This window comes from Strix aluco, chromosome 1 (assembly GCF_031877795.1).
Source record: "Strix aluco isolate bStrAlu1 chromosome 1, bStrAlu1.hap1, whole genome shotgun sequence".
NCBI lineage: Eukaryota > Metazoa > Chordata > Aves > Strigiformes > Strigidae > Strix > Strix aluco.
In genome coordinates this window covers 152,123,667-152,149,501 of record NC_133931.1, presented here as the reverse complement: position 1 = coordinate 152,149,501, position 25,835 = coordinate 152,123,667, and the positions used below count along the sequence as shown (strand labels likewise).

Genomic DNA, 25,835 nt, shown 5'->3' with positions numbered 1-25,835 from the left:
TTTTCTTTGATTTGTTCAGGCTACTATAATTGATGTAATATTTGGGATAGATGTATCTAAAGTTATGTCATTCAAGATAACAAACTCACATTGTGCAACTTAAAATATCATCCCTGGAGTTTGAGCTGCATATTGTGCATTTTTTCCAGTTTTAAGATGGTACACTCTTAACGTCTTTCTCACAGCTTTACTATTCTGATAGCTCCTACAATAAGCTGCCTTGCTGTCATCTCATTATCTGTCTTGCTTAATTTATGGGGTTGTTCAATTACATAATTACCCAGCAGGAAAGAATTGGTTTGGTTTTTTTTTTTGAGGGAGGGAAAGTATGAAGATTTTTTTAAAACAGATGAGTTGGTTGATAAAGAGTAGATAAGGGTGTCTAACCAGTGGAGCTGAAAGGGAATCTGATCCTCTTTCGGGAAAGGAATGAGGTTAATCAAAACTTGAACCAGAACACAGATCAGCTATTGGGGTAATCCTGACAGTAAATTATATCCTTTCTTTTATATCCTATATATCCTATCTTTCTTTCATTTTGTCTTATGTTTTTGACTGAATGGTTTTCAGGGAAGCTAATGGCTTTCTTTTTGCTTGAAGATGCTAATACTAGTTTAATATCAATAGCTATCTACCTCATAAGAATACTGTTCCCTGCAGAATTTGCTTGCAGTGTGCTAGTTGTAAGTTATCAGTGAACTGGTATCAAAATTACAATCTCATGTATGGTAATCTCTGGATGATGTCATGTGTTGCTAGAGCACTAGCAAAGTTCATCTCATCACTTCAAAAAGTAGTGGTATCTTACAAGAATAAGGTATTTTGGTAATAAACGAGAGCTGCTCAGACCTTTTTTCTCATCTCAACAGTTGCAGGACAATAAAGTATTTTTATCAATGCTTAATCATGTCTTAAGTGTGGATGGATTTTACTTCTCAACAACGTACGACCTAACACACACTCTGCAACGGTTAGCCAACACAAGCCCAGAATTCCAGGAAATGAGCCTTCTAGAGAGGGTAAGGGTTTAATTTTTCTTATTGTCTGTGTCTCGGACATTGTCAGTCAGTTCTGCATGGCTTAATGTTCTGCAGCTGATGTTTAAATTATGTTAAAACAAACTATCACAAACTAAAGGAAACTTTACATAAAGTTTAGGATGACATTGCTGAAATCCATGATCCCCTTACACTTGATCTTAAACCTTCTTTGTTTTTTTACAGTGAATTAGAATGCTAAGTGGTAGAAGATACTGTTAAAGCATTTATGGTCCTCTGATACACTAAAAATGGCTTTACTATTTTCATTGTTAATTTAAACTAGTGAAACAGATTTACATGTTGCTTAGATGCAAATCCTTATAATTGAACTAGCAAAAAATAGCACTGTGTTGCTAAACTGTGTAACTAGACTATATCTGTGATCTTTTCAATTGAGTTGTACTGGGGTAGTTCTCTGGAGTAAGAAGTCAACAGCAAGAGGTAAAAGGAGCAAGTGTACAAGGTATTCTGACTCAGATTACAGCTGAGTTTGCTTCATAGAAGGCTTAGAATAAGGGTGGAAGTTGCTGGTCTGTAATGCTTCAGTACACAAGTTTGTTCAGCACTGCAGCATTTCATCGAAACTGTTAGGGGTTGCAGCTGAGCATACTAGTCCACCCTTCCTTAAGTCTCATAGCTTGTGAGCAACATGTCGTTCTAGAAATCTGTTCCAATGTGATGTCAGACTTCTAGATCAGGCAGTTAGAAGTACTTTCTGCAGTCTGCTTTAAATGGAATTCTAAAAATCAAAATAAATGAAAGTTTTGCCTCTGATTTTAATATTGAACACTTAAAGTTGCAACAAGAAGGAACTAAGCAGGAAAATTAAGAGAAAGCGAGTCAGTTCTCTGACCTAGAATCAGAGGGGAAAAAAAAAACCAACCCCAAAGTGGAATAAATGGCACTTGACTTTGCATTCTTTTCCAGGATAATGTGGAACAGAACTGTGAGTTGGCCTTGGAATGTTGTATTCTGTCTAAACTACACCTATTCCTTATGTTTGAAGCATGAATTTAATATGTTTCTCCTGTCTTAAAGACAACAGAATCACGCAGCCAAATGCAATTTGAGCCTGAAATTCTATTGTGCTTCCAGAGTTCCAGAATCCTTAGTCTAGGAACTTACTATAGTGCAGCATAAGCAAGGTCTAAACTGCCTAGGCACTGAAATACTGAAACTTTGGAAGTCACTAGCACTTTTTCTTCCTTTGCCAAAGAGGTGACAGTGGAGTCACAAGATGTCTCATAGTTACCAAAACCAAGCTGGGGAAGCAGTACATGTCTTCCAAGATTTTAAAAAACCAACCAAACAAAAACCCAAACAAAAACCAAAAAAACCAAAAATTTAAAAATCAGTTTATAGTTGGGGACTATCTTGTGTTATCAAATACTGCTCTGGCAGTACTCTTGCCAGGGAGAGCATTGCTGACACGGAAGGATTTGTTTGCCTTAGAATTATGGCCCTTCAGAAGGTTGTTTGAAAGGCAAAGTACAATAAAAGGTGTCAGTTTCAAGCAAATTCAGATGTTAGATGGTTAAAACAATTTTAATGTAATTTCACACTCACGGGGTTGCAGTATAATGGCTTAATAAAAGGCTGGTGGCAATTTTGGGCATCTCCTGCTCACCTCTACAAGAGGAGCCTGGTCTGTGGTTGGTGTGTTGGTGTTTTGGTTTGATATTTGAGTTTGGATTTTTTTTAAACAGTACCAGTAGAAGGAAACAGCCCAATATAGGGGCACCAAAACATCATATCATGTTCTTTCACTAGTTCAAGATACTGTAAATAGGATTTGAACAGTTTCTGGCAGATAGTTGTATTTATTGTTTTCTATTAGACAAAGGACTGTTCCAACGCTGAGTTTGAATTAACCCTCATCATCAGTGATGTATTGTCTGCTTGCCTCATCTTAAAGCTGAGATTTATGCCATTTCCCCAGAGCCTGCACTACATTCTGCAGCAAATGTCGCTTTTGTGACTAATCTGGTAGCTTTCTGGAATGTGCTCAGCAACCTGCTCAAGACACTTTTGAGGTGAATTAGGAATAGGAAATATGCAAAGTTGAAGAGGACATTTATGCAGTGGAAAATAAATACTTTCATCTTTTAAACTACAAGTATTGCTTAACTTTCAATTCTCAGAACTGTTGATTATTGCATACAGGACTCCCTGCATTTTTACCTTCTGCCCATTTTAGGAGTGTTACTTTGGTACTGTTCTTACAATTTTGTGTAACTTCTTCAAGCCCTGTTTCCTTAGGGCAAACACTGGAATGTTCTTCTGATACTCCATCTTGGTTATTAATGGTTTAGCGTGCCTGAAGTGTCGAGCAACACCCTTAGAGACTGGAGAGAATTGTTCTTCTTTTAACTATTTTTAATTTATTTTTAGATTTCTAGTTGAGGATATGAAGGGTACTGATAAAAGAGGGGTGTTCCATCTCCATGTACAACCGTTCACCTAAACTTGTGTAATGCATGGATACTATGATATTGCCTTCATGTTGAGTTAAACAGAACTAACAGTCTTTAAAAGCATGTTGGTTTTTTTCTTGCTGCAGGCAGATCCACGGTTTGTATGGAATGGACATCTTCTTAGAGAATTTGCTGCTCAACCAGAGGTAAACACTTTGTAAGATTATATGAATAGAAGACGAATATACTTTTACTATAATATACAGTTTCCTGTAATTCTCTCTCGTATTTCAGACAGCCAAACTCTAGTATAACGTGGCTCTTCATCTTCTAGTACAGTGTTTAGCACACTAGTTTAGCACAGTGACAGTCTTCTGCTTTCAGATGTCCAACTTTATGTCGATGTCCTCAGTAGTACATAAAGTAAAGCTGAGTTTTGGAAATGTCTGCATTTGAAGATACTGTGCTGAGACTATGCTTATATAAACCAGAGGGGAAGTTACACTGCACAGCATATGCTTCTCAAGCTTTTTGAAGTTTAGCTACTTACTTATCTTTAGGTATAGGCAAGATTCAGCTTATCACTTTTTTTAAGACTGGCTAGCATCTTTCTCCACGAGTGCAGTTTAAATTCCATTTGCCAATTGAATAGGTCATAAAGCTGATAATTAAGAGTAAGGCTGACAGTTTATCGAGTGAAGACTAGCACAGTGTAACCTTTGAATTCATTAGTCCAGCAAATACAAGTGCATGACCGTGAGAGACAACTGTAGTACCTCCCCAGCCAGACTGATCTAAGCTTCTTCATGCTAGAGACTTCAGATGTGTGTTAAACTTCTCAAATTGTCTGCACTACAGCAACCTTTCTCTCTATTGGTACTTCTCACTTATTGAAGTGAATGACGCACTGCTTCTATTTCTGTCTCGGTAACCTGTGGAGATGTGCTCTTACATTAGACAGCACTGTTCCAAAAGTCTGGATTGTGCAGTGCTTCTGGAATGTGAAGATATGAATTGGCAAAGGGCTGTTGTGCATATTCCGGAGGCATATGACTGGGTATATGGTTTGGATAGTGCTGTGCAAACAAAGCTTGGGAAATGAGAGAGAGGCTGTGGTGGGAAAAGCAGAGAAAGCCAAGAGTGGCTGGTTAGTGAAAACAGACGTAGGAGGCAAAACACAGAAGTTAAAGAGAGAGATAACTGATATGTGAGGGGAAGCATGACCTAATATGGACTACAGGTGGCTTGCTATAGTAACAGTTTTAGGTAATGACATGTAGTATTGGAAAATTTTTAATTTTAAATTTTCTTGAAAGACCAAGTTATTCAGGAGTGGCAGGATGGGAAAAACCCTGGAACAAGCATTTTGAATGTTAATCACATAGAGGTATTCCTTACTGAAGCCCTTGTTAGTTCTGTCATCTCTGCTTACATCCTACTGTGGAGGTACAGCAAATACCATATCCAAAGGTTTGCAGTGTGTACTGCTTTATATCTGGCATATTTGTAGAAGAGTAAATGCCATGTATAGGAGGACAAAACAGCTTGGGTTTTGTTAAGGTCACTTAATTAGCATTTAGACTTTCATTTTTTCCCTGCTGCTAATAAGGGCTACATATGTTGCTGTTTTCCTTGAACTTTCTACTCAGAAAGATTTACTGCACCCTAAACAAAAAGTAAAGGACATGAAGTATGTAAAACTATCAAACTCCTAGACAAAGCATAGTCATTCACTTATCTTTTTTGGCTGCTAGTGTTTAATGTTTTTAACATGTAGTGTGTGTGTATTTCAGATCCATAGGTTTGCTACGCCAGTGATGCACGGATGTATCCTTTTATGTTGTACAGCTCAGTGCTGAATTTGGTAGTCTAACAGCAAAATGGTCGCTGATGAGGCTGCTCTATTGGCTACGCTGGCAACTATAACATAGAACACAATGTCAGAATTAACTTGTAGTTTGTTCAGATATGAGCATTACATATTGTTTGATAGCCCACTCATATGTTAACTCACTGGAATATCCTGCTTTTAAGGCTTTATTTAATTTTACAGGCATGATTTGCATAACAGTCTTTCAAAGGGTTTGAAGGAGAAGATCGACTATGGCAAATGCTCTTAGATCAGCCATAGTACTTTTTATTTTGCTATAAGGATACCTTCACTTAGCATTTACTTTGGATATAAAATAAGGGAGAATTTGACTTGAAGGAGAGCTTATGGATGTTCCTGTTGATGAATAAAAGGAAAAGGAGTTCTGCTGAAGGCTTCTGGAATGCTGCTTCTAGCCAGCTGCTTTTCCTGCACCAACGCTTTGGGTAACAGCCTCTTTAGAAAAGCAGTTGTGAGTTTATTTTTGAAAAGGGGTGTATAATGCTTTCTGGAGGCACTGTTTCTCATGCAGTGTGTGATTAACAGTAAGTCCCAGGTGCTCCTGGACTGGCAGCATGAAAAGGACTGGCAAGACTGGACAGAGAACTCATGCTGCGTATTCCTTAGTTCCTCCATTGCAAAGGCCCCTCAGGTGTGTGCAGGGAATGTCTTCCAGACTGGATCAGTTATTCTGGTAGGGCTGTTAGCAGCTGGCAGATCTCCAGTCCTCTTTTCCTGTGACTTTAATGGAAAATGTTGTGGGAGTAGGTGGAGAGGCAAGGAAAGATAGCAAAAGTGAACTGTCAAAACAACCCAGTCCTTATCCTGCAGGTCCTGGGTGGAAGAGTCTGGGTGGATTGCAATTAGCATTTGGCATACTGCAATTAACACCTTCCTCTGTCCTGTTTTCACTATATAAATAATTAACATAAGTAATGTATGTTTTACTGTAACTCTAATACTAACCAAACACCTTGGTGAACCCAGGAATTCAAAGCAACTGGATTTTTAGTGATGAAAATGCTAGGAAGAGCCCTAAGCAGAACTGTTACAGCACCACTAGCAGTTATTTCGAGAAAATCAAATATTCTCTCCCCCCCCACCCCATATAAACCTAAATATATTTTGTTCAACTCTCTGGACTAGGTTTCTAGTCTTGCAGTGATAAGAAATAATGGAGTACTTAGGTAACTGAGACTTTGACCAAATTAAGCTTCTTTAGAATCCTATTTTCTCAAAATTATAGCAGTTTTAATGCATGTTCATCAGTGACATTGCCTATAGCCTATCTTTTTGTGATGCGCATACTGATCTTATTATTAAGTTATTCTCTCAAGTTTAATGTTCAACTGTTACTGGTGTGAGAAATGTTTATGAATTTCTTTGAATGCGGCCACTTGATTCCTCGACGTTTTCTATTTCTTGATGCATAAAAATATCCTAATGAAATTTTGGGGCTTTTCCTTAGTGTTATTCATTAGTTATCACTATGCACTCTTGCTCTATTAATGGCAAGTGTTTTGACTGGCTGCTTGTTTCCAGAAGAAGCTGTTTCAGGGCTGGTGTACGCTACTATGTAAGAGGTAAAATAGCAAATTGATTTATTTTAAAAATAATGCAAAATACATCTATACATGTGACTTAAGAGTAACTGCTGTATAATGACTTGCACAAAAAAATGCTTATAGTAGTTTGTCTCAAGAGGTCCTTGCTCCAGAGAAAGTACTAGGAACCTGTATGATAAACTGAAGCATGTTCTAGGATTTATTAAAACTGACTCTTCTTTATTCCTCCTAGAGATAACAAAGTTTTGTAGAGGTTTTTAACACCTTACACATTTGCATTTAACTCCAATAAAAGCAGGGATAGCCCTTTTAGCCTAGCAGTAAATTCAACTAAGAGCATCATTGCTGCTGGCAGGGGAGCCCTGAATAGTGGTGTTCTCTAATTGTTTCAATTTAAAGTGAACAAGGAAATGGATTTAAATTACTTAGTCCTAATACACGTGCTTTTGAAGAAATGGGTCGGTTTCTACAGTACCATTGCTATTGAATTGTGAATATTTCAATGTCAAAGCACTCATATTATTTTGTATTAAACTACTCAATTTCTAGGGCTAGAAATATCAAAATGTGTTAAGCACAAGTGTGCTTCTTCAAGTTAAATTTGGTACAGATCATGTTAAACTTTTGCCAAAGGTTTAAATTTACTGTCTTTAGGCAGCTCTGTGGTATTTTCATGCTTTCTGTGAGCCCTTAGAAGGGAAGGGTAGGAAGCCCTTGCTGATAATGCTGTCACTGTTATGCAGCCTGTCTGAGCTGGTTAATGAGGCCCTTTTCTTACATAGGTATTGATTCAGAAGGACATGCTGCTAACTTTGTTGAAACTGAACAAATTGTGCATTACAAGGGGAGCAAGGCATCATTCGTTCAGGTAAGTCAATGTAAGGCTCACGGGCTTAAGATATATAGATAGATAGTTCTGTCTATGTTTCTAAATATAGATTGTATATAAGATGTGCATGCACACAAATAAACAAGCTAGTCTGCTTTATTTTTAAATGACAAGTGAGTTTGTAAGTTTTGTTGTTTAAAACTATTTCCATTCTTTTGCAGACCCGTGGATCAATTCCTTTTTTCTGGTCTCAGAGACCAAACCTCAAGTATAAACCAAAGCCACAGATCAGCAAGTCAGTAAATCATGTATGTGAGTGTTTGTTGTGTCTTGGGGTTTTAATATGTTCTGGGCTCATGTTTGTGTGATAGGGTTACAAACTGTAATCAGAAGAATAGAAATTGGCAATACTGGATTCAGCTTTATTTTTAAAAAGTAGTAGCAAGAAGCCTTGTACTCTTCCTTAAGGTGAGTTCAGAGCCTGAAAAAAATACAGACATCAATGGGGGTAGTTTCTCTTTGGCTCCTGTTTGCAGCAGTTTTAGTAGCTGCACAATACTCATTATCTGTGGCACGTTTCATAAGGAGAGCTGAATGGACTGGAGGGATGAAAGTAGAAATGTATTAGCACAATAGAGAACATCAAACACTTTCCTTGGTTATAAAACTACCTATGCGGTATCATCAAAAAGATGATTATAGAGATTTCTTGTAAATCAGACCTTAATAGTAGCATACATCTGTCAACACATTTCCTTTCTCTTCTAGATGGATGGCTTCCAAAGACATTTTGACTCGCAGATAATTAGCTATGGAAAGCAAATGATTGTCAACTTGGTATGCTTTCACTTGTTCTTCCTGAAAAAGCTGCTGTTCTTTCAAGTAGGATTTTGAGTAATACTGTCACTTTTTTAAACTTTATTCTTTTTTTTTCTCCCAGGTTAACCAAAAAGGTTCAGAGAAGCCTCTTGAGCAAACATTTGCGAAAATGGTAAACAGCATGGCAAATGGAATGGTCAGGTACATGTGAAGTGAAATGATATGTTCTGTGTTGAAAGTTAAGCATTGCCTCTGAGACCCACGGAGCGCTCAGTTCTTTGGGGGCCTTTACCAACTGTCTGCTCTGTTTGAGTTTTATTTTTATGAAGTAACTTGCATATGACCCAATGCCCCTACCTCAGAGCTTGTATTCTAAGTAGCAGTGAGACTGAAGCAAATACAGGACAAAGAGAGGAGACAGGCAGAATAAAAAGGGAGCTCAGAGGCAATGGTAGTGCCAGTATTGGAGAAATAGTGTGCTATGCGAACTGTGGAGATCTGCATTTTAGGAAAAAGAAATCATGCCCTGTAGAACTAGCTTCTGGCAAAAGGGCTTGTTACATTGCTAACTCAGTAAGGGAGTGCTGAGTGTGAGCAAAACAGTATTGAGATAAAGGAGGAAACGGTAAGGGGGACGTGTAATTTAAATGTCTGGACCTCAGTGTAACAATGGGCTGAGAGTGGAGAATGCACTTCAATCATAGGAGAAATTCTGTCTCTCTGTGGGAGTCTTGAGTGCAGTACACAATTTTGCAACCTGCCTGTGCTTTGCTTTCATGAACCTTCTAGAGGGTTCTAATTTCTAGCATCCAACTCCCACAGATCCTTACCTCCACCTTTTCCTTGAAACTGCTGTATAGTTTTCTTGCCACTCATGTATATCAGAGGACAAAAATCCTACTCATAAGCAAAAAGGCATCCTGTTTTAATACGGATGCACTTCTGTCTAAGCATAACTAAGGAATTACAGAGTATAATCAAGATGCCCTTATAAATCCTGACATACTTTGAATTTTCTCCAAGCTTTTTTTCTGCTTGTATGATGCCCTGCTGCTGCTTTCACCAGCATAGTTAATGCGTGTCTCACTTCTGTGTCCTTCTTTTACTACCTTAAGGGGCATGTTTGTGCATTATTGGTATGTGGGTATGGATTTTTCTTTTGTTAAAAAAGATCACTTTTAAGGTGAGCTCTTTCCTCACTCTCGCACCTAGGCTGGTATTGATACCAGCTGTACAAAGCTTGTGAAATTCTCTGCATCTTTGCTATAAAGTCATCCAGGGAAAGCCAAGATCTGTCAGGATGTATTTTAGTGATGCTTGTTGTTCTGTATATGTTAAAAAGTGGTCTTTGTCAGCCCCATTTTCTTAATGCTGCCAAAATATTTTTATTTTGTTATTCAGTTTTGATGGCGTTTACTTGCCAGAGTGACTTGAGTCTTCAGTGTATATATACCGTCTTTATGCAAATAGTCTTGAAAACTTGGCAAATAATAACTTTTGGATTATGAATACTTGAGGGAAGGAATGTAATGCCCTGTAATTCACAGCAAACATACATATAATGTTGAATCAAACACCACTCTCCCTCCTAGAGCGCTTCTTGCCAGAAATTAATTGACCAGTGAAATCTTTTTCCAAGTCAGTAGCTGTTTGATTTTCTCATGACAGAGTAGGTTAGCTGTTTAAACCTGTCTCACATTTCTAGAGAGGTATCAAGGGAATTATGCTGTGTGCCAGCAAAGAATGTTGCCTTTCAACACCTGTGTGTATTTCAAAGTGAACTGAAGTTCCCAATGCAGTTGCTTGGAAGAGAGGGGGGCAAAAGAAGCCTGGCAGGGGCAAAAAAATAGAGCTGAAATCAGATGCATAGCCCTTCTGTACTTCCTGAAGGAAAAATACTAGCCAGAACATAGAATGAGTAACTTGGAACTGCATGTGTGCTTCCCCAGACTAGTGGCATCTTGTAAAGAAATGTAAATGCTGTCACTATGCACACTAAGGGTGCAGCCTCAGGAAGATGACAGAGCACTGACAAAATCCACAGATATTTGCTGGAAGCCATCTCTCAAGAAAAACAAATCCTCTGTCACTACCTGTTCTATAGATCAGTCCTTCCCTGTGGGGTTTTGAGACCTTCGCTGCAGTATGTATGTAATCTGAAAAGATGCTTCTCTCTCTGAACAGATACATAGCATTTGACTTCCATAAAGAGTGCAGTCGGATGAGGTGGGATCGACTTCAGATTTTGATGGATCAACTAGCAGAACAGCAAGATGAGTTTAGGTAAGGGTCTGCAGTTCTTTTACTTCTATACTGTTAAAATGAGACCACTTTCTCATAGTTTCTGTTGTCTTGAGTTAAGGCACAGTAAAACAGGCCTGTCATCTTCTATAAAGAAGATGCATTCATATGCATTAGTATTTCCATATCTCTGATCTCTTGCTGATACCATGTGCAAGGTTAGAGACCTGGTGGAGGGTAAGATGTAGAGCCCTCCTTATGTTCCAATAAAATGGTTCTGAGAATCGTAGCCACCCTGCATGGTGACTCAAGAGCTGCCTTTATACCTTTGGGCAAAATGTTACACAAAGAAATGAGCATGCATGCAGCAGAAGCTGTTTAAAAAAAAAAAAGTCTCCTTAGGTGATATTTTTTTCATCCAATAGTAATTCCATGTGTTGTTGACAGCAAACTGTTCTGCTCTGTAGTGTCAAACACTTAGTGCTCCTTCCACAGGCACCTGCTCTCTTTTTAAGTGTTTTCTCTAACACACATTGATTGTGGCACCAAACCTGGCATTGATTGTTAGCCCTTGCTAACATAAGTAACCCACGAGAAAATAAATTCTCATTTTGTTTAGTCATATAAAAGTAGACTAAATGTCCAAAGCAATTTAAATCTTTTAGTCCCACAAGCATGTTTTAAGCACTTCCTGGTCTCTGCTGTTTGTAGGCATGTAGATTGTTAGGGAAACTGTTTACTTTGTTCTGCTTTTCTGATTGCCTCCTTCCTGTTCCTAAAGTCTTGTGCCTAAAGCACAAAGTAGATCAGCTAAAACATTGCAAAACTGGCAGTGGTATATTCTATCCTTAAAAAAAAAAAAAGTAATGAGGTGAGCTGCAGACTAGAATAGGAGTCTCATGAATGAAATCTCTTGCCTGGAATGAAGGCTATGGGAATAGTATAAATTAATCAGATGATAATGAATATTCTGTCCACCACCAAAAAAACCCAACACATGAGGTGCTGAAGAATAGATTGGCTTTGAGCATTTCAAATAAGGAGAAATAAGCATGTAGGTTTCCTATACAGCAAGGATCATTTATTCTTAGAATGAATGCTGAATCCCATAACTTGTTTACTGTCACCTGCCATTGGAGGCTTACAAAAGAAGCAGGTTTCCTTGAAATGAAGAAAAAGACCAAAAAACAAAAGGCCATGGGTGTCTAAAACAAGATACAAAAATGAAGGCTCTTCAAGATTAGGTTGGCTTTACCTTGCCTTGTTTTGTTTCATCTAGTGTGACTATTGCTTAAATAGGAACAGAAAAGTCTGAGTTCTGATATTCTTAGAAAATAGTTCTGCAACCCTGAGGGAGGTAAACAACTCTATTTTCTGCAGGTTAAATACTGTTGTGAAAGACCTGTCAGAAAGGAGAGCTGGCTTGATGGAGTTGGGGGTGGGGGGAGAGGTTGGTTGGGTTGGGGCAGGGGTTTTGTTTTTAATTTTTTTGGAGCAATTATAGGAGATGCAGCACTTAAACTATCTTACTAACTGGAAATGTCTACTCTTCAACTAATTATCCTAATATCTGTTCTACTCAAAGCTTGGTGGGAGAAGGGGGAAAATGAAGATTTCACAGGTGTTATTGTCTCCTTTAATCATACAGCAATGTAAAATATAGTTTAACAAAACTGGTTCTCCAAGAATGACAAAAATGCATCTTGTTAACACAAGGTTGATCAAAGTAAATTCATATGCTTTTAAGGATCTTGATTTTAGTATTCCATGACTCGAAGACTTTATAATCTTAAAATGCTGTACAGTAACAGTGGATCATATGCTAGTCCACATTCAGACTTCATAATTACATAATGCAGTAAATCTACAGAATATGATCTGTAAATCTTTAGGCAACTGGAAGTTTCATGCTGTGGCAGAAGGACAAGTATAGTTCTGTCCCATTCACATGTCCAGCTGGTAACTTGATTGGTATATTTGTTTTACCAGCTCAGTTACCAGAATACTTGCATGCAATTGAGTATTTAAAATGTTTGTTATCGATTACTAGAAACACCTGGTGTAGTTGATTAAAAAGGTGGAGGTAACAGTTAGCATATGCAGTTACAAGAAGGAACACCTGGTTCTCCCAGATGTTCACATAATAGAGAGAAGAGTAAGTGACAGTAGGAGATTTTCAGTAGTGGCCTTAAAGATGCGAATACCTTCCTGGAAGAAGTGTGCCTGACAGCTTATATGACTTTTTATGCAGTGGTGACTGGATTGAACCAGGTGACCAGGTATATACAAATCTGGTTAGTTCTGCTGTTACACTCTGCTAATGATCTTGATATCTGTGGAGCTAGGACCCTGTAATAACTGACCAAAAAAATGTAAGTCACTGATTTTGCACCAGAAGCTGCTCTTCCCAGTGGCATATAACTCAATATTGCTGGTTGGCTTTCTAAATTATAAAAGTGAATACAGCCCTGAGATTACTTAGTGTTCATATATTGATGCTGTTTTTCAGCATGGGAGAGGAAGAATTCAGGGAGGCATCAAAGTTCAAAAACATGGCTAAGAACTCTTCATGTGCTCACGACAACTGTGTCTTGGCTGTAGAATATTTACTTCTGAAAATGTGTGGTTTATATGGACTATTACCTATAAATACTTAGGTGGATTGTGTGTGTTAGTTATTTTCTAGTTGATTCCGATGGTAAGATTGTGACTCAGCAGGAAGGAATATTCCGCAGTAACTGCATGGACTGCCTTGATCGGACTAATGTGATTCAGAGCTTGTTAGCACGCCGATCTCTTCAAGCCCAGCTTCAGGTAAGTATTTCATTCTTGTTTAACAAGCTGGAAGAGGCTTTCTGTTTGGAATGGAAATGTAACTTTAATGCTATAGTAAGAGCTTGCATACTTGAGTTACTGTACTACTTACTTGAAATGCATTGACCAGATTTTAGTTTAATAAATTCAGCTTTTTCTGAAAGCAAATCCCAATTTTTCTAGCAAACTACTAGTGAGCCTCAATGTTTTTTGTTTTAGAGGCTAGGTGTTCTGCACGTTGGACAGAGAATTGAAGAGCAAGCAGACTTCGAGAAAATCTACAAAAATGGTAGGCTGTTTATGGAGTTAAAACAATCACATTTTTCCAAACAGAGTACATAACTTAATCTTTCTTAATGTTTTCCTCTTCACAGCATGGGCTGATAATGCTAATGCTTGTGCCAAACAATATGCTGGAACCGGTGCCTTAAAGACAGATTACACAAGGCAAGTCAGCCTTTCTTGTGAAGGTCTTCTGGGTTTTGGGGCATGTTTAGTATTTTCTTCAAGTCTTCATATCCAAGAAGGTTATTAATTTGAGGCTTAGGCCATTAATGAGTTTTGCAGTGGTTCAACTGGTAAAATGTCAGACTAAACTCTACAGAACACCCTTCTTTGCTGTGTTTATATGAAAGGAGAAAAGGCTATCTCGAAATAAAACTAAGAAACATGCCTCTTCAAGGCACATTTATATTGTGGGACAGAGGAATGTCATCTTACTTTCAAATTTTTTTACAAGTATGTGTGGTAATAATGCAGAGGCAGCACTAGATAAATGTATTTACATGCAGATATTTATTATAGTACACATTTGAACAATGAAAGAACTATAAATTTGAAATTATCTTCCTGAATTTTTAAATATTTTTCAAAACTTCTTTTTGCAGAACTGGGAAGAGAACTCAGTGGGGCTTAATAATGGATGGCTGGAACTCATTAATACGTTACTACAAAAATAACTTCTCTGATGGATTTAGACAAGTAAGTTAGGCTTTTGACTGTGGGGGAAATGTATTTGATAAATGTTGCTGTGCATTTTAACTCTTGCTTTCCCATTCTCTTCCAGGATGCGATTGATCTTTTTCTTGGAAATTATTCAGTGGATGAAGTAGAACCTGCTAGTCCTCTACATGTCAAAAAAGATTGGAAGTTCTTAGCTGTAAGTATGGAGACTTCTTTCATGATTGGAGAAACACATACAGCCTTTTAGTCACTTGCTTCATATGACTAAGCAGAACATGTCTATTTAGTAATGAAGCATCCCTATAATCTGGTTATGTTTCTATGATACCTGCTTATAGGCCTAAACCCAGACTGTTCCCTTGACAGAAAATGGAGTGTCCTTGAGGTATTGAAAAAACTGCTGCTTGCTTTTTTCTCAATCTGCTTCATCAAGTAGAAAGGGAGAATTCTGCTAGTCACCATCAATGACTGTTTCCTTCTGCAGAAAGAAGCTTGTGAAGATCTCTTCTCATACTTCATGCAGAAGCATAGACTGTAACACCAAAAAAACCTTTTTTTTTTCTCTCCTCCCCTTTCTATTTTGTGAAATGGGATTCAGGGATATCACGGGTTTAATGGCTGGTGTTTTTTTTTTTTTAAAAAAACCCACAAACCTCAACCTCTCTTTTAATAGAGAGAAAGTGTACTTTAATTCTTATCCTAGTTATTGAACACAGTCTTCCAGATCTTGGAGCTATCCAAAATTTTATTTGTACCTGACAGCAGGTGAATCGGGAATTAAAGCAACTTCATTGCAAAGCAAGTAAATAGCTTTGCAGTACAGCCTATCTTAAATGAAATTAAGGATATATATGTTGCTATATCAAGTGATTATTCTTTTTCTTTCCCCAGTTGCCTATTATTATGGTGGTTGCTTTCTCCATGTGCATTATTTGTTTGCTAATGGCTGGTAAGTCACTATTGAGTTTAATTTCACAAAATTAGCTTGCTTGTGTGTGGACTTTCTATAAATGGTTACCAGAAACTATTCAGTATAAAATTGCTTCTCAGTCACACTAAAAGGTGTTTGAGTACAGCTCTGGAGATTGAGGGTTAGCACTATATCATTCATGTGGAAAAACCTGAGCTACTGTAGAAAACAACATGAAAGCTTCTGTAGAAGTCACTTAGGGGCAGTTAATTGCCCCCAGATTTAGTTGTACCTGAGTAGACATCTAGCTTTATTACAGGCGGGATAAATACCCAGAAGAATACACACCTGATTTTGGGCAGAAAGACAGTTCAGGAAAGTCAGATGTAGGCATAAGCCTGTTCTGATTGATGTCCCCCTAATCTAAAATCTGTGTTAGGAGTTGTGAAATTTTTTCCCTTCTGTCTGCCTTGAATTTTTTAACATTAGTGCCATTAGAGTTCTTGACTCTGACTTCTGTGGTTGTCTGTTCAAAGTTTTCCAAGAGGTGTGTGGCAAACAGTTTCCCTAGATAAGGGAATAGAAAAAAAGACCCCAGTAGCCATGGAGGACTTCTAACTTCATCGGAAAGCAGATCTCTGAGGGAGGGCTTGAAATGTTTTCATTTTGTACTAAAACCCCCTCTCTCTGGTAATTGGAGATAACGAACTAAAATGTTTGCCTGACTCTTTAACAGGTGATACATGGACTGAGACACTGGCCTACGTGCTTTTCTGGGGAAGTGCAAGCTTTGGAACTTTCGCCATCATCCTTTACAATGGCAAGGATTTTGTAGATGCACCCAAGCTGGTCCAGAAAGAGAAGATGGACTGAATTTGTGTGTGTGGAAAGCGGCTTGGTACTGAGGATTCCTCAAGCCACACCTGGAGTCTCTACTGACCTGCTTTCCACACAGAATAGTGGTCTTTTTAACATTCTTCCTTGGCAGCATGGGGGGGGGGGGGGGAGAAAATCCTGTCCTTTGGTGATGGTAGCTTTCAACTGAGACCTGACAGGACAGTCTTAGTTGCAGTGGTCTTTGGAATATTGCATTAGTGGAGGGGGCTCCACTCTTACTGAGGTAATGCAAAGATGAAAGCCAGCTTTTTGGTGTCTGGAATGTTTTAGGGCGTAAGTGGACTGCTTAAGCTCATAGTCCACCTGGGCTGTGTCAGCTGAATCTTTGGTCTGGCTTGACAGGAGAGTGCTCTGATGCTGTTCATGTGTCAAAAAACCCAGATGTTGAAGCATTTAATAATGGAGGCTAACCATAGTCTCTGAACAAATATGGCTTCATACCAATAAAAAGTCTAGTTCTAAGACAGCTGGATTATATTTGTTGTGATAAAGTCCATGTTAAGGAGTCCTTCGTGCATATTTGTGTGTGGATTCTTTTCACTAAATAGAAAAGATTTTTGAATCTAATGCTCTTCTAAAATGAGCTTTTTGTCCTGTCTTGTTTATCTAGGACTGATGCAATATTCTACTAGTCATTGTTTGGGTGAAAGGACAGTGTAATTGGATGTTCCTGAAGTTGCAAATGTCTTGCACTGTTTCAATACTACAGTCTCCAGATGATAACTGATTAGTTAGCGAGTTAAAATAATAGAGTTTTCTTTCTAAAGATGTAAATTAAATCAAAGAATGTAAAAATCCTTTGCAGTGTTTATTGAACCTTCCTTATGCTAAAGGTCCAAAGTACTCCATTACTTTAAGAATGGGTCACAATGTAAAAGGTGAACTTCATACTGTTTTGCTAGTCAGCTGCTTCTGTTCTTGATTATGTTGAAATAATTTATGAAAGAAAGAATAACAGCCTGAGGAGAAAGTGTTTAGTCTAAACTCCATGTTTGCACTTGGGAGCAGCAGCTTGCTTTTCATGCATGATACTGTAACACACTCTTTAAAAAAAGAGGAAAAAAAACCTACGGAATAATTTGTGCTGGTTAATACTAAATGTGTGTCTTTAAATTTAGTGCTTCCAAGCTGTATAAAAATAAGTAATCCTAATCGAGGACCAATTTTAAACTATTTTGTCACTTATTTTATATGGTTTGTTCAAAACCAGACATGGAATTTGCTTAAGGCGCTGTGCATTGTTTAATATTTCCTGTAAGTACAGCTGTATATTCAGAGTGTGAGTATAAAATTTAAATAGGGGGGGAAGGGAGAAACATGTAGAATACTAGCACAGTTGTCACTATTGAAGCTAGAACACAAAACACTGATACTCTAGTGTTTCCTTGTGTTATGACTGAAAATATGTACAGATTTTTGCAACTGTTAACTGTTCATTTTAACCTTGAATGTTTCTGGAGGCCTCTCTGGGTTTTGTGTAAACATAACCTGTTCATAAGCACTAGTACTTGCAAAGTATCTGTTTGCTTCTAGATGCTGTAATGGAAATACCAGTTGATGGTTAACTGGAAAATCCTGTAACTTAAAATTTTCAAAGGTGAACTCCATTATGGGCACAAACTATAAGAACATCATAGACTCGGTATTGGAAAGCAACGTTTTTGATGGCTCACTGGCAGGTGGCGTTTGAAACTCAGTTTGGTTGTTTTTCATCTTTGAAGTACTTGTTGCAGCAATGACAAACTTGAATTGCTAATATAAAAGGCTTGCAAGTCATAGAATAATGTAGATTTTAGAAGTTGGAAGGCACCTGTATTTCAGTGCTTTGCAAAGAGTCTGTATTTCTAAAATCACAAATGGTGTACTCATAAATGACAATAAAATGTTCAACTTTTCTAGATACGTCAGTGGTGCATTTTGTGCTTGAAGCGGAATGTTCCCAGATTGTTCCTTAGAAACTGTTTCTTACCAGAAGGATGTTTCAGTTTGGTCTCTGCTCATTGCATGTGAAGATCTTGCTGTTCTGTGCTTAAACACTGATGATCTTGCACTGTACCCCAGGTCAGAGTTTGCATTAGCATCGCAGTCCAGTCTTTGCTGCCGTGGCTGGGTCTGGGTCTAAGAACTACTCTGGCTGGATTTCTCTGATGCTTAATCCTAAGTGTCACATCTGCTCACAAGACTGCTCCAGGGGTTTTTGACCACAGCAATAGGTGCTTGGGGTGAAAATTCAAGTTGTCGTCTCCCTTTTCTTCCCTTACTGCAGGCACACATCAGCTTTCTTTTTTGGGGGATTTTTTTGTTGTTGTTTTGTGGTATGTTAGGCTGTTACAGTGGCCCATCTCAAACTGAAACACAAAATGCACTTGCCCAAATGCCCAGGCTCTGAGCTGTGTCTTTCTGCATCACTGATGAAATAGGTATTTGAAGAGCCGAGTGTGTATTTTGAACTGATTGGGCTTTGCTGGGTGAGTAGATTCCCACACACAGACAAGATTATTGCTATGAAGCTGTAATTTTTTTAAAAACATGCATTCTTCAAAGGTTATACTCATCTGGGGGGGATTTATTTGGATTTTTTTGAAGCTCAGCGCAGGTTTAAAATTAAATGCTTCAGAAAATACGTGATTGTTTTTCTCTTAAAATCTAAGACAACCCTAGCAGTGAAATTTTCCGGAAAGCTTGGCTTTCACTGACCACGGTGGGGCCGAGTTACTCGTTTCCCTAAGCGCGGACTTCCCCCTTTAAGCGAGGCTTCCTCCTCCGCCCGGGGCTAGGCGCTGCCCCGCGCATGCGCCGCCCCCCCCCCCCCCCGCGCCTGCACCGGGAGGCGCTGGCACCGCCCCTTCCGCCCCGCGCGCGGCGGCGCTTCCGCCCATTCATCGCTCCCGAGGGCGGCCGCTTCCTGGCGCCAGAGGCGGCGCGGCCCGCTCGGAGCAGCCTCCGCACCCCCGCGCCCGGGGCCTGCCCGCCGAGGGGCTCCGCTCCCCTCCGCTCCGCTCCTCTGCCCGCGGGGCGGCCGCCGCTCCCTGCCCGAGGCCCCCCGGCCGCAGCGCCGGCCTCCCGCCGCCATGAAGCTCGTCAGGTGAGCGGATGGAGGCGGATTGGCGGCGCTGGGCCGCGGCGGCGGCAGGGAGAGCCCGCGCGCCCAACGTCCGCCCGCGCGCCCGACGGCCGCCTCGCCGGCCCCTTCCCCCGCCCTACTGCCGGCCCTCGGGGCGGGCGGCTGCCCCGATGGCGGCGGCGGGACTCCCGCCGGGCCGGGCCGGGCCGCGGCGTCTGGTGGCGGCGGGGGCGCTGCTCTCCCGTGCCGCTGCCACAGCCATGGGCTGGCGGCCTGGCACAGCTGTGCGGCCCGGGGCTCCTGGAGAGGGGCCTGCGCAGGTTGCTCGGCAAAACCACCCTTTTTTGGGGGGGAGGAAAGCCCCAGATTTGGTTAGAATCGCCTCCCTGAGATAGTAACAAGTTTTAAAATGTTCCTTTATTTGTACAATAACGGGCATTTCTCCTGGAAGTGGGATGCTGGATTCCACAGGGTGTCAGTGGAGTGTCCCAGCTCGCGGTGGTTGGGGTGGGACGGGGGCTTTGTTCGGGGCTTTGTATCTTGCTCTCCTGTGTGGTGCCTTATTAAACATCTTCAGCAGAATCCGTGAGTGCTGGGAATGCTGCTTTTGGAAGCTCGGGATGTGCATATTGGTTTTCTGTAGGAGGCTGTTAAACGTGTCAGGCTTTATGTGGGAGTGAACGATTCTTTTTTTTAAATTCCTAGGTTTCTAATGAAGCTGAGCCATGAGACTGTGACCATCGAACTGAAGAACGGGACGCAGGTGCACGGGACTATCACAGGTATGGCGGGATGGGAGACCGCCGCAAAGTATCGCCGGTTACCTTTCTGCTGGCAGCCATGGTTTGGACTTGAGCTTCTCTGGTTTGTGCTCCCTCTTGTGGGCATCTTCTCTGTAAGATGCAGGAGATGTTCTTTTTAATTCGCGTCTTTATGTGCAAGCATGAGGTGTGTTTGCTACAGAAGAGTCTGGACACTGGCAGAAGTTGCTGGGAACAGAGGGCAGAGCTGTGACCAGCAGCTTTCCGTAGGCAACCACGAAAATAGAAATTGGAAATTTCAGTCCGTCACGGATTGTCTTTGACATAGTAGTGGGTGAGTTCACCTGTGGTCAAACTTAACGCTATTGTATCTAATTTGTAATAGGCTTCCTGTTTATAAGGTGCTGCTGGGAGGCAGTAAATTCACTGTAGTCTTGGGGGCCTCTGAGCCTGACCGCAGGCTTTGCTTACAAACAAGCTTGGGGGTGAAGGAAATAAACTTTTCCAAACCGTTGGCAAAGCTGGCGTAAGCGTGGTATTCTCTTAGAATTTCAGCAGCATGGTAGTGTTGGTGGGGTAGTTTTACTGCTGTATCAAACTGCTAGTGGGTATACAGCTCAGTTTTTAGAAGGTGTTTCAGTCCATCTGAGTTTTGTTTGTTAAATTGCCATAAGCAATAAAAATGTTACAACTGAATCGCCAGAAGAGGGACTTCTGTTTTTCATGGTAGCACAGATAAATGGGAAAAGTGCTGATATGCTCTTAAATTGGTTAAATTTTACGTGTAGGCCATTTTAATCTAAAAAGAATTACTTCTGTTGAGCGTGTTTCTGCTCTGTTTAAGGTGAACTTATATGGAAATGCATCTTTGCATATATTTGCGTTGATTTCATGAAATGAGTTTGAAAACACATAGCTTGATGGGGGATATGGGGCAAAAAAGGATTCCTGGCGTTGGGAATCTGATCCCCTGCTGTTGGCAAAGGTCTGTCATACAAGTTTGTGGGTGTTACTGTCTAGCAGGGGCTTCTTTGTGTCACTGAACTGAAAGTTGTAGGAAAGGCCTTTATGGTTTGTTATGTGTTTCTCATATGTATTGAAAAATGTGCAGACAATTTTCTCTGCTTTAATAATACCAGTGAGGGCTACTGTTCTGAGAGCGTGCATGTTAGCATTCCTTCAGAGGCCATCCGGTGTGAGGTGGGGCACATCGTATTTAATGAAGCTGATGAACGTGCTTGATTTCCTTCCCTTCCCTCACCCCAGGCTGCTTTTAGAAGCTCTTCTGCCCAGACACTGTTAAAAGAATAAAAATCAAACTTGGCAGAGGGGATTGCTTAGGCGCTGTTTTGGCCAGTAGCAATCTGCTGAGATTTGGCAAAGTTTGACACTGGCATTATTTTGCAGCCAGATCCATCAGCTTTGATTAGACCTGAAGGCACCACCCTGGTGTCTGATTGCACACGGTCTGTTGAACCCAGCTGGGTAGGAAGCAAACAAGCTGCTTCGCTCCTGACCTCTGTGCTCTTGCAGGCTTAAATGTTGCACAAAGTCTCTCTCATCTTCTGCTAAGGATCTGTAAGCACTTGGATTGCAATCCCGTATTTCTGAAATGACAATCTGCCCTTCACACTGATGCCTGAACACAACTGCTGTGCTGCCTGCAAATCGTAGGTTCTCCTCTTCCTCTCGGGGTGTGGGTTGGCCGGGGCAGGCTTGCTGCAGGGGCAGGCTGCACGGGCTGCGTACCTCATAAACCAGGGGCAGGTCAGGGGGAGTGCAGGTGCCGGAGAGCTGGGTAAAATCTGGAAGGGGAGAGGACAGAAAATGTATGGAGTAAGCACAGCACAGTGGTTCTTCTGGTTCTGGCCTGCCACTTGCATTATTTACCGTGGTAAGACATCTTACAGTTTGTCTTTCTGTCTTTGTGAAAGGAGACAATAATTATTTTTACCACAAAGGGTTGTTTGTACAGAAGTTTGAACACACTAAAAATGTTGCTCCTGTGGGTGCCCTGTCACTGAATTAGCTGCTCTTTGTAAACTACAAGTTCTGCCTTTTGCCTACATTTCAGGTTTATGCATAGCCCTGCATAGTGGACACAGTACTGATCCCATACAGTTCTTACATACTGGCTGTTCGCGGAATTTGTAACCACAGTGACTGTTCCCTACAGCAGTGGGTTTTACATACTTTCACAGAAGGTGTCACACTAGTACTAGATGTATTTTATCAGAAAATAAATGCTGCTTTGGGGGTTGGATTTTTCTAAGGCCTGCAGAAAGAGGAAATGATCGAGTTATTTTTCCTCCTCAAAGGTGTGTTTTGCTTCTTATTAAAGAAGTAAAAAGACTAGTATTAGATGTCTGTAATACCGGGCAGTTTATTTGTTGTTCAAAAGAGTTGTTTTGATCATTTACAAAATTGCTATTGCCAGGACCTAGATGAAGATCTCTAGCAATGAGGTGTTAAAGGCAGCAACTGATAAATAAGCATAACTTAAGAGAAAAAGACACTTAGTTTCTTTTAGTTAGAGGCTGAGTTAATGACTGGCAAAGCAGGTGTTAATGAACAGGATAAATCTAAAAGTATGTGCATACTTAACAGCCAACAAGGGACCATCCCTGAAATGAGGCTTGTGTTGTTTCAGGAGTGGATGTCAGTATGAACACGCATCTCAAAGCAGTGAAAATGACACTGAAGAACAGAGAACCTGTACAGCTGGAGACGCTGAGCATTCGAGGGAATAACATCCGATACTTCATTCTGCCGGACAGTTTGCCTCTGGATACTTTGCTAGTGGATGTTGAACCAAAAGTCAAATCCAAGAAAAGAGAAGCAGGTTAGTTTGTGCTTTCCCAGTCTGCGTCTGTTCTGCTTTTGTATGCATTTTAGGGTTCTGAATCTGAAGACATCGGATTTGAGTATCTTAGTATCTTCATTTGGCAGCAAGTTCTTTCATTTTTGAGGGTTTGACACTGAACTGGCCAAGTCTGCCTTGCCCACCTTCTTAGCATCTCTAGAGCTTTCTTTCGTGTGACATGCATATGGCTTTTCATACATTTGTTTTTAAAAGTCAGTGTTTTTAAGCTTGAGTAAGTAAGCAAGCTTAACCTATCACAGGCTCAGAGTTGACACTGGAGAGATTTACATTTCCTCTTCTCCGAGTGTCTGGGGAACTTCACGTGGCCTGGTAAGAAAGTTCAGAACAGCCTCTTGAACAGTGCTGAATGCTTTGCTGAAATCTCACTTGGTAGTGGATAAAAATGATCTGTCAGAGAATGGAATTTGAGAGACTTCAGAATCTGAGGGAGTGTAGGCTGTATTTCAATGAGCTTTGGCTCCCAGTAGTGTTCCACTCTCTGCTCTTCCTGGAACTGTTTTCAAAAGGCTGTTGAACAAAACCCTTTTCCCTAGAAGCCTAACAGTATAGAGAATAATTCAATTTTAATCCACACTACTAAGATTAATATCCAGTAAACCCCAGAAAATCTGTAGGTTGTCTTCAGGCAGTGTATGTTTTGCCCAGCAGTTAATCTGTACGTTTTTGAAATAATAAGTTGTAAGTGAAAGCTAATTGTGCTCATAAATAGTCGTACCATTTCTCTTGTAATTAGTGTATTTGGATCTGCGGTCTTTGATCCATGTGTATGTTATGAGTTGGTGTGCTTACCTTAGTGAGAAGGTGTAAGGAACCCTCAGGCGTGTGCATCACCAAGTGCAAGTGGTATGGCTGCTGTCTTTGTAGAAGAATAAGGATAAAGCCTCTGGAAGTGTTTTGCTCCTCTCATGTCCATAAAAAATACTCTGACCACATAGAGAAATGAGTGTGGTTGGGTTGCTTTTTTGTCTGAACCTCACGATGTGATGTGAACAAGAACGTCACTATTTCTTCTTAACTTGAAAGAAATAAGGGGAGCTGTGATGGTGCTGTTTACCTGGTTTAATACTCCCTGCATCTTCAGCGTGCTGAAGCATTCAGGACTCTCAGACCTCCGCTGTGCTGTGCTTTGCCTTGATCTCTAAATGCCTTCGGGCTTCAGAGACGTGTAACATCTGGCCTTGGCAAGTGAAGTGTCAGTGGCAGCAGGAGCTGGCTGAGAGATGTAGGTGGCACGTATGCCTTGGGGCCCAGTGTGCCGGCACTTAGGCAGCGCCACTGTCTGCAGGTGCACGTAGGTGCAGTAATGATTTAGTCAGGCATTGATGCTTCCGTGCATTTTCCAGAGTCAGTCTGTTACCAGCAAAACAAATGACACCTTGCTTCTCACAGATCTGTCCTGTGCCCCTGCTCTTTCTGTCTTTGCTGCACTCCTAACCTATAGACTGTCAGATGGAACAGAGTAATTGTTACAGCCTTGAATGTGGACACTAGTGTGTGTCTCATACCCAGCCACCCACTTCCACAGAATTTTAAGTATCTTTTTGAGCCCTACACCAACAAACTTGCTTGAAAATTAACCCGTAATTTCAAAAGTTTATAGGGTGGCCTTGTAGCCTGATGGGACAGGTTGTGTTTCATCAGGAAAAGGGTGAAACGACATGTTATCACCATATGGATCATATCACCTCCAGCAGGCGCTTGCAGGCTGAATTTCTGTGATTCCGCCTTCCCTTTACCGTTAAATACCGGTATGTAAAAGTAGAAGCACACAGCCAAGCCCTTGGCCCGAGAATCATGTCTGAAATTGGCAGAGGCATCACTGAAAACAGTAGGAACTGTTTGGTGGTAGGATCCTTTCACACGGTGCCCGAGAAAGACCGAGCTTGGGAATCTCACAGCGTGTTGCAATTTCCCTTTAGCAGAGTGCTTTATAAACCACAGTGCCAGCTGTGGCAAAAAAAAATTAATATTTTCCACTGTAATGAATAGTAATAAAATACTCTTGTCCTGCATATGCTTTTTCTGATGCCTGAAAAGCTAGATTTTGTCAAAAAAAAGAGGAGGAGTCGTAGCTCTCTGTCAGACTTACCCCAACATTTAGGAGCAGCCAACTGTTAATCCCGTTGTTTTCTGCGGTGATGCCAAAGACAGACAGACAGTAGTCTGTGGCAGCTGTATACTGAAAAACCTAACACAAATGGTGAAAATATTGTCTGAACCCTACTGAGCATTAACAGACTTAATACCTGACCTAATGTCTTATCACAGGGAAGCAGTATGTTGTTTATGCCTGATAGAGAATGTTTTAATCAAAATGAAAGTATTCCTGTCTCTCACTTGATTTGTCTTTTTTGTTTCATCTGCTAAGTTGCTGGAAGAGGCCGCGGCAGAGGCCGTGGCAGAGGCCGAGGTCGTGGAAGAGGAAGAGGGGGCCCAAGACGATAACTTCTCACCATGCAACTGTTACCAAATTCTGGGCGATTTTGGATTTTTTTTTGTACAGGTCTTGTTTATGGTATCCATTTTTAATAAACCGAAATGTGAGAAAGTTGTCTTTCCTTTGTTAGTTGAGTCGGGGGAGGAAGGCATGTCCTGTTGCTGAGGCTGTTGCAGACTACATGTGTCTTGTTGGTGTTGGTTGTCACTGTCAAGATTTCACCCGTCCCTGCGGGCTGAACACCTGCCTCTTGCTTTTTGCCCTAGAGAGACTTGTGTTGGTCTGCTTTAACAATGTTTGCGTGAAACAAACCCCTCTTTCATCAGG

General features: G+C 40.6%; 2 protein-coding genes across 3 annotated transcripts in view; both read left to right on the top strand.

The window, feature by feature from the left end:
* SACM1L (SAC1 like phosphatidylinositide phosphatase) overlaps nt 1–18,262 on the top strand; it is a 30,768-nt gene extending 12,506 nt beyond the window's left edge. The window contains exons 5-20 of one of the 2 annotated variants that reach the window (XM_074840508.1): nt 870–1,019; nt 3,601–3,660; nt 5,248–5,281; nt 6,806–6,907; nt 7,672–7,757; nt 7,940–8,026; nt 8,487–8,555; nt 8,659–8,738; nt 10,722–10,820; nt 13,454–13,592; nt 13,812–13,881; nt 13,967–14,039; nt 14,480–14,573; nt 14,659–14,751; nt 15,447–15,504; nt 16,202–18,262. In XM_074840508.1, the coding sequence (XP_074696609.1) occupies nt 870–1,019; nt 3,601–3,660; nt 5,248–5,281; nt 6,806–6,907; nt 7,672–7,757; nt 7,940–8,026; nt 8,487–8,555; nt 8,659–8,738; nt 10,722–10,820; nt 13,454–13,592; nt 13,812–13,881; nt 13,967–14,039; nt 14,480–14,573; nt 14,659–14,751; nt 15,447–15,504; nt 16,202–16,338 (1,431 nt within the window). In that variant the 3' untranslated portion in view covers nt 16,339–18,262. The remainder of the gene's footprint in view (nt 1–869; nt 1,020–3,600; nt 3,661–5,247; nt 5,282–6,805; nt 6,908–7,671; nt 7,758–7,939; nt 8,027–8,486; nt 8,556–8,658; nt 8,739–10,721; nt 10,821–13,453; nt 13,593–13,811; nt 13,882–13,966; nt 14,040–14,479; nt 14,574–14,658; nt 14,752–15,446; nt 15,505–16,201) is intronic. The other variant, XM_074840517.1, reaches the window with a different exon arrangement.
* A 966-nt stretch (nt 18,263–19,228) lies between these two features.
* SNRPD1 (small nuclear ribonucleoprotein D1 polypeptide) lies at nt 19,229–25,619 on the top strand. The gene is made up of 4 exons (XM_074840493.1): nt 19,229–19,447; nt 20,132–20,208; nt 22,838–23,029; nt 25,440–25,619. The coding sequence occupies exons 1-4, from the start codon at nt 19,434–19,436 to the stop codon at nt 25,514–25,516; spliced, it is 360 nt and encodes a 119-aa protein (XP_074696594.1). The 5' UTR covers nt 19,229–19,433; the 3' UTR covers nt 25,517–25,619.
* Nucleotides 25,620–25,835: the final 216 nt, after the last annotated feature.

Bases quoted from the DNA above. Each gene is read 5' to 3' on its own strand.
- SNRPD1 (XM_074840493.1), top strand. The intron at 20,209-22,837 runs GTATGGCGGGAT...GTGTTGTTTCAG, and splicing joins GGTGCACGGGACTATCACAG to GAGTGGATGTCAGTATGAAC. The intron at 23,030-25,439 runs GTTAGTTTGTGC...TCATCTGCTAAG, and splicing joins ATCCAAGAAAAGAGAAGCAG to TTGCTGGAAGAGGCCGCGGC.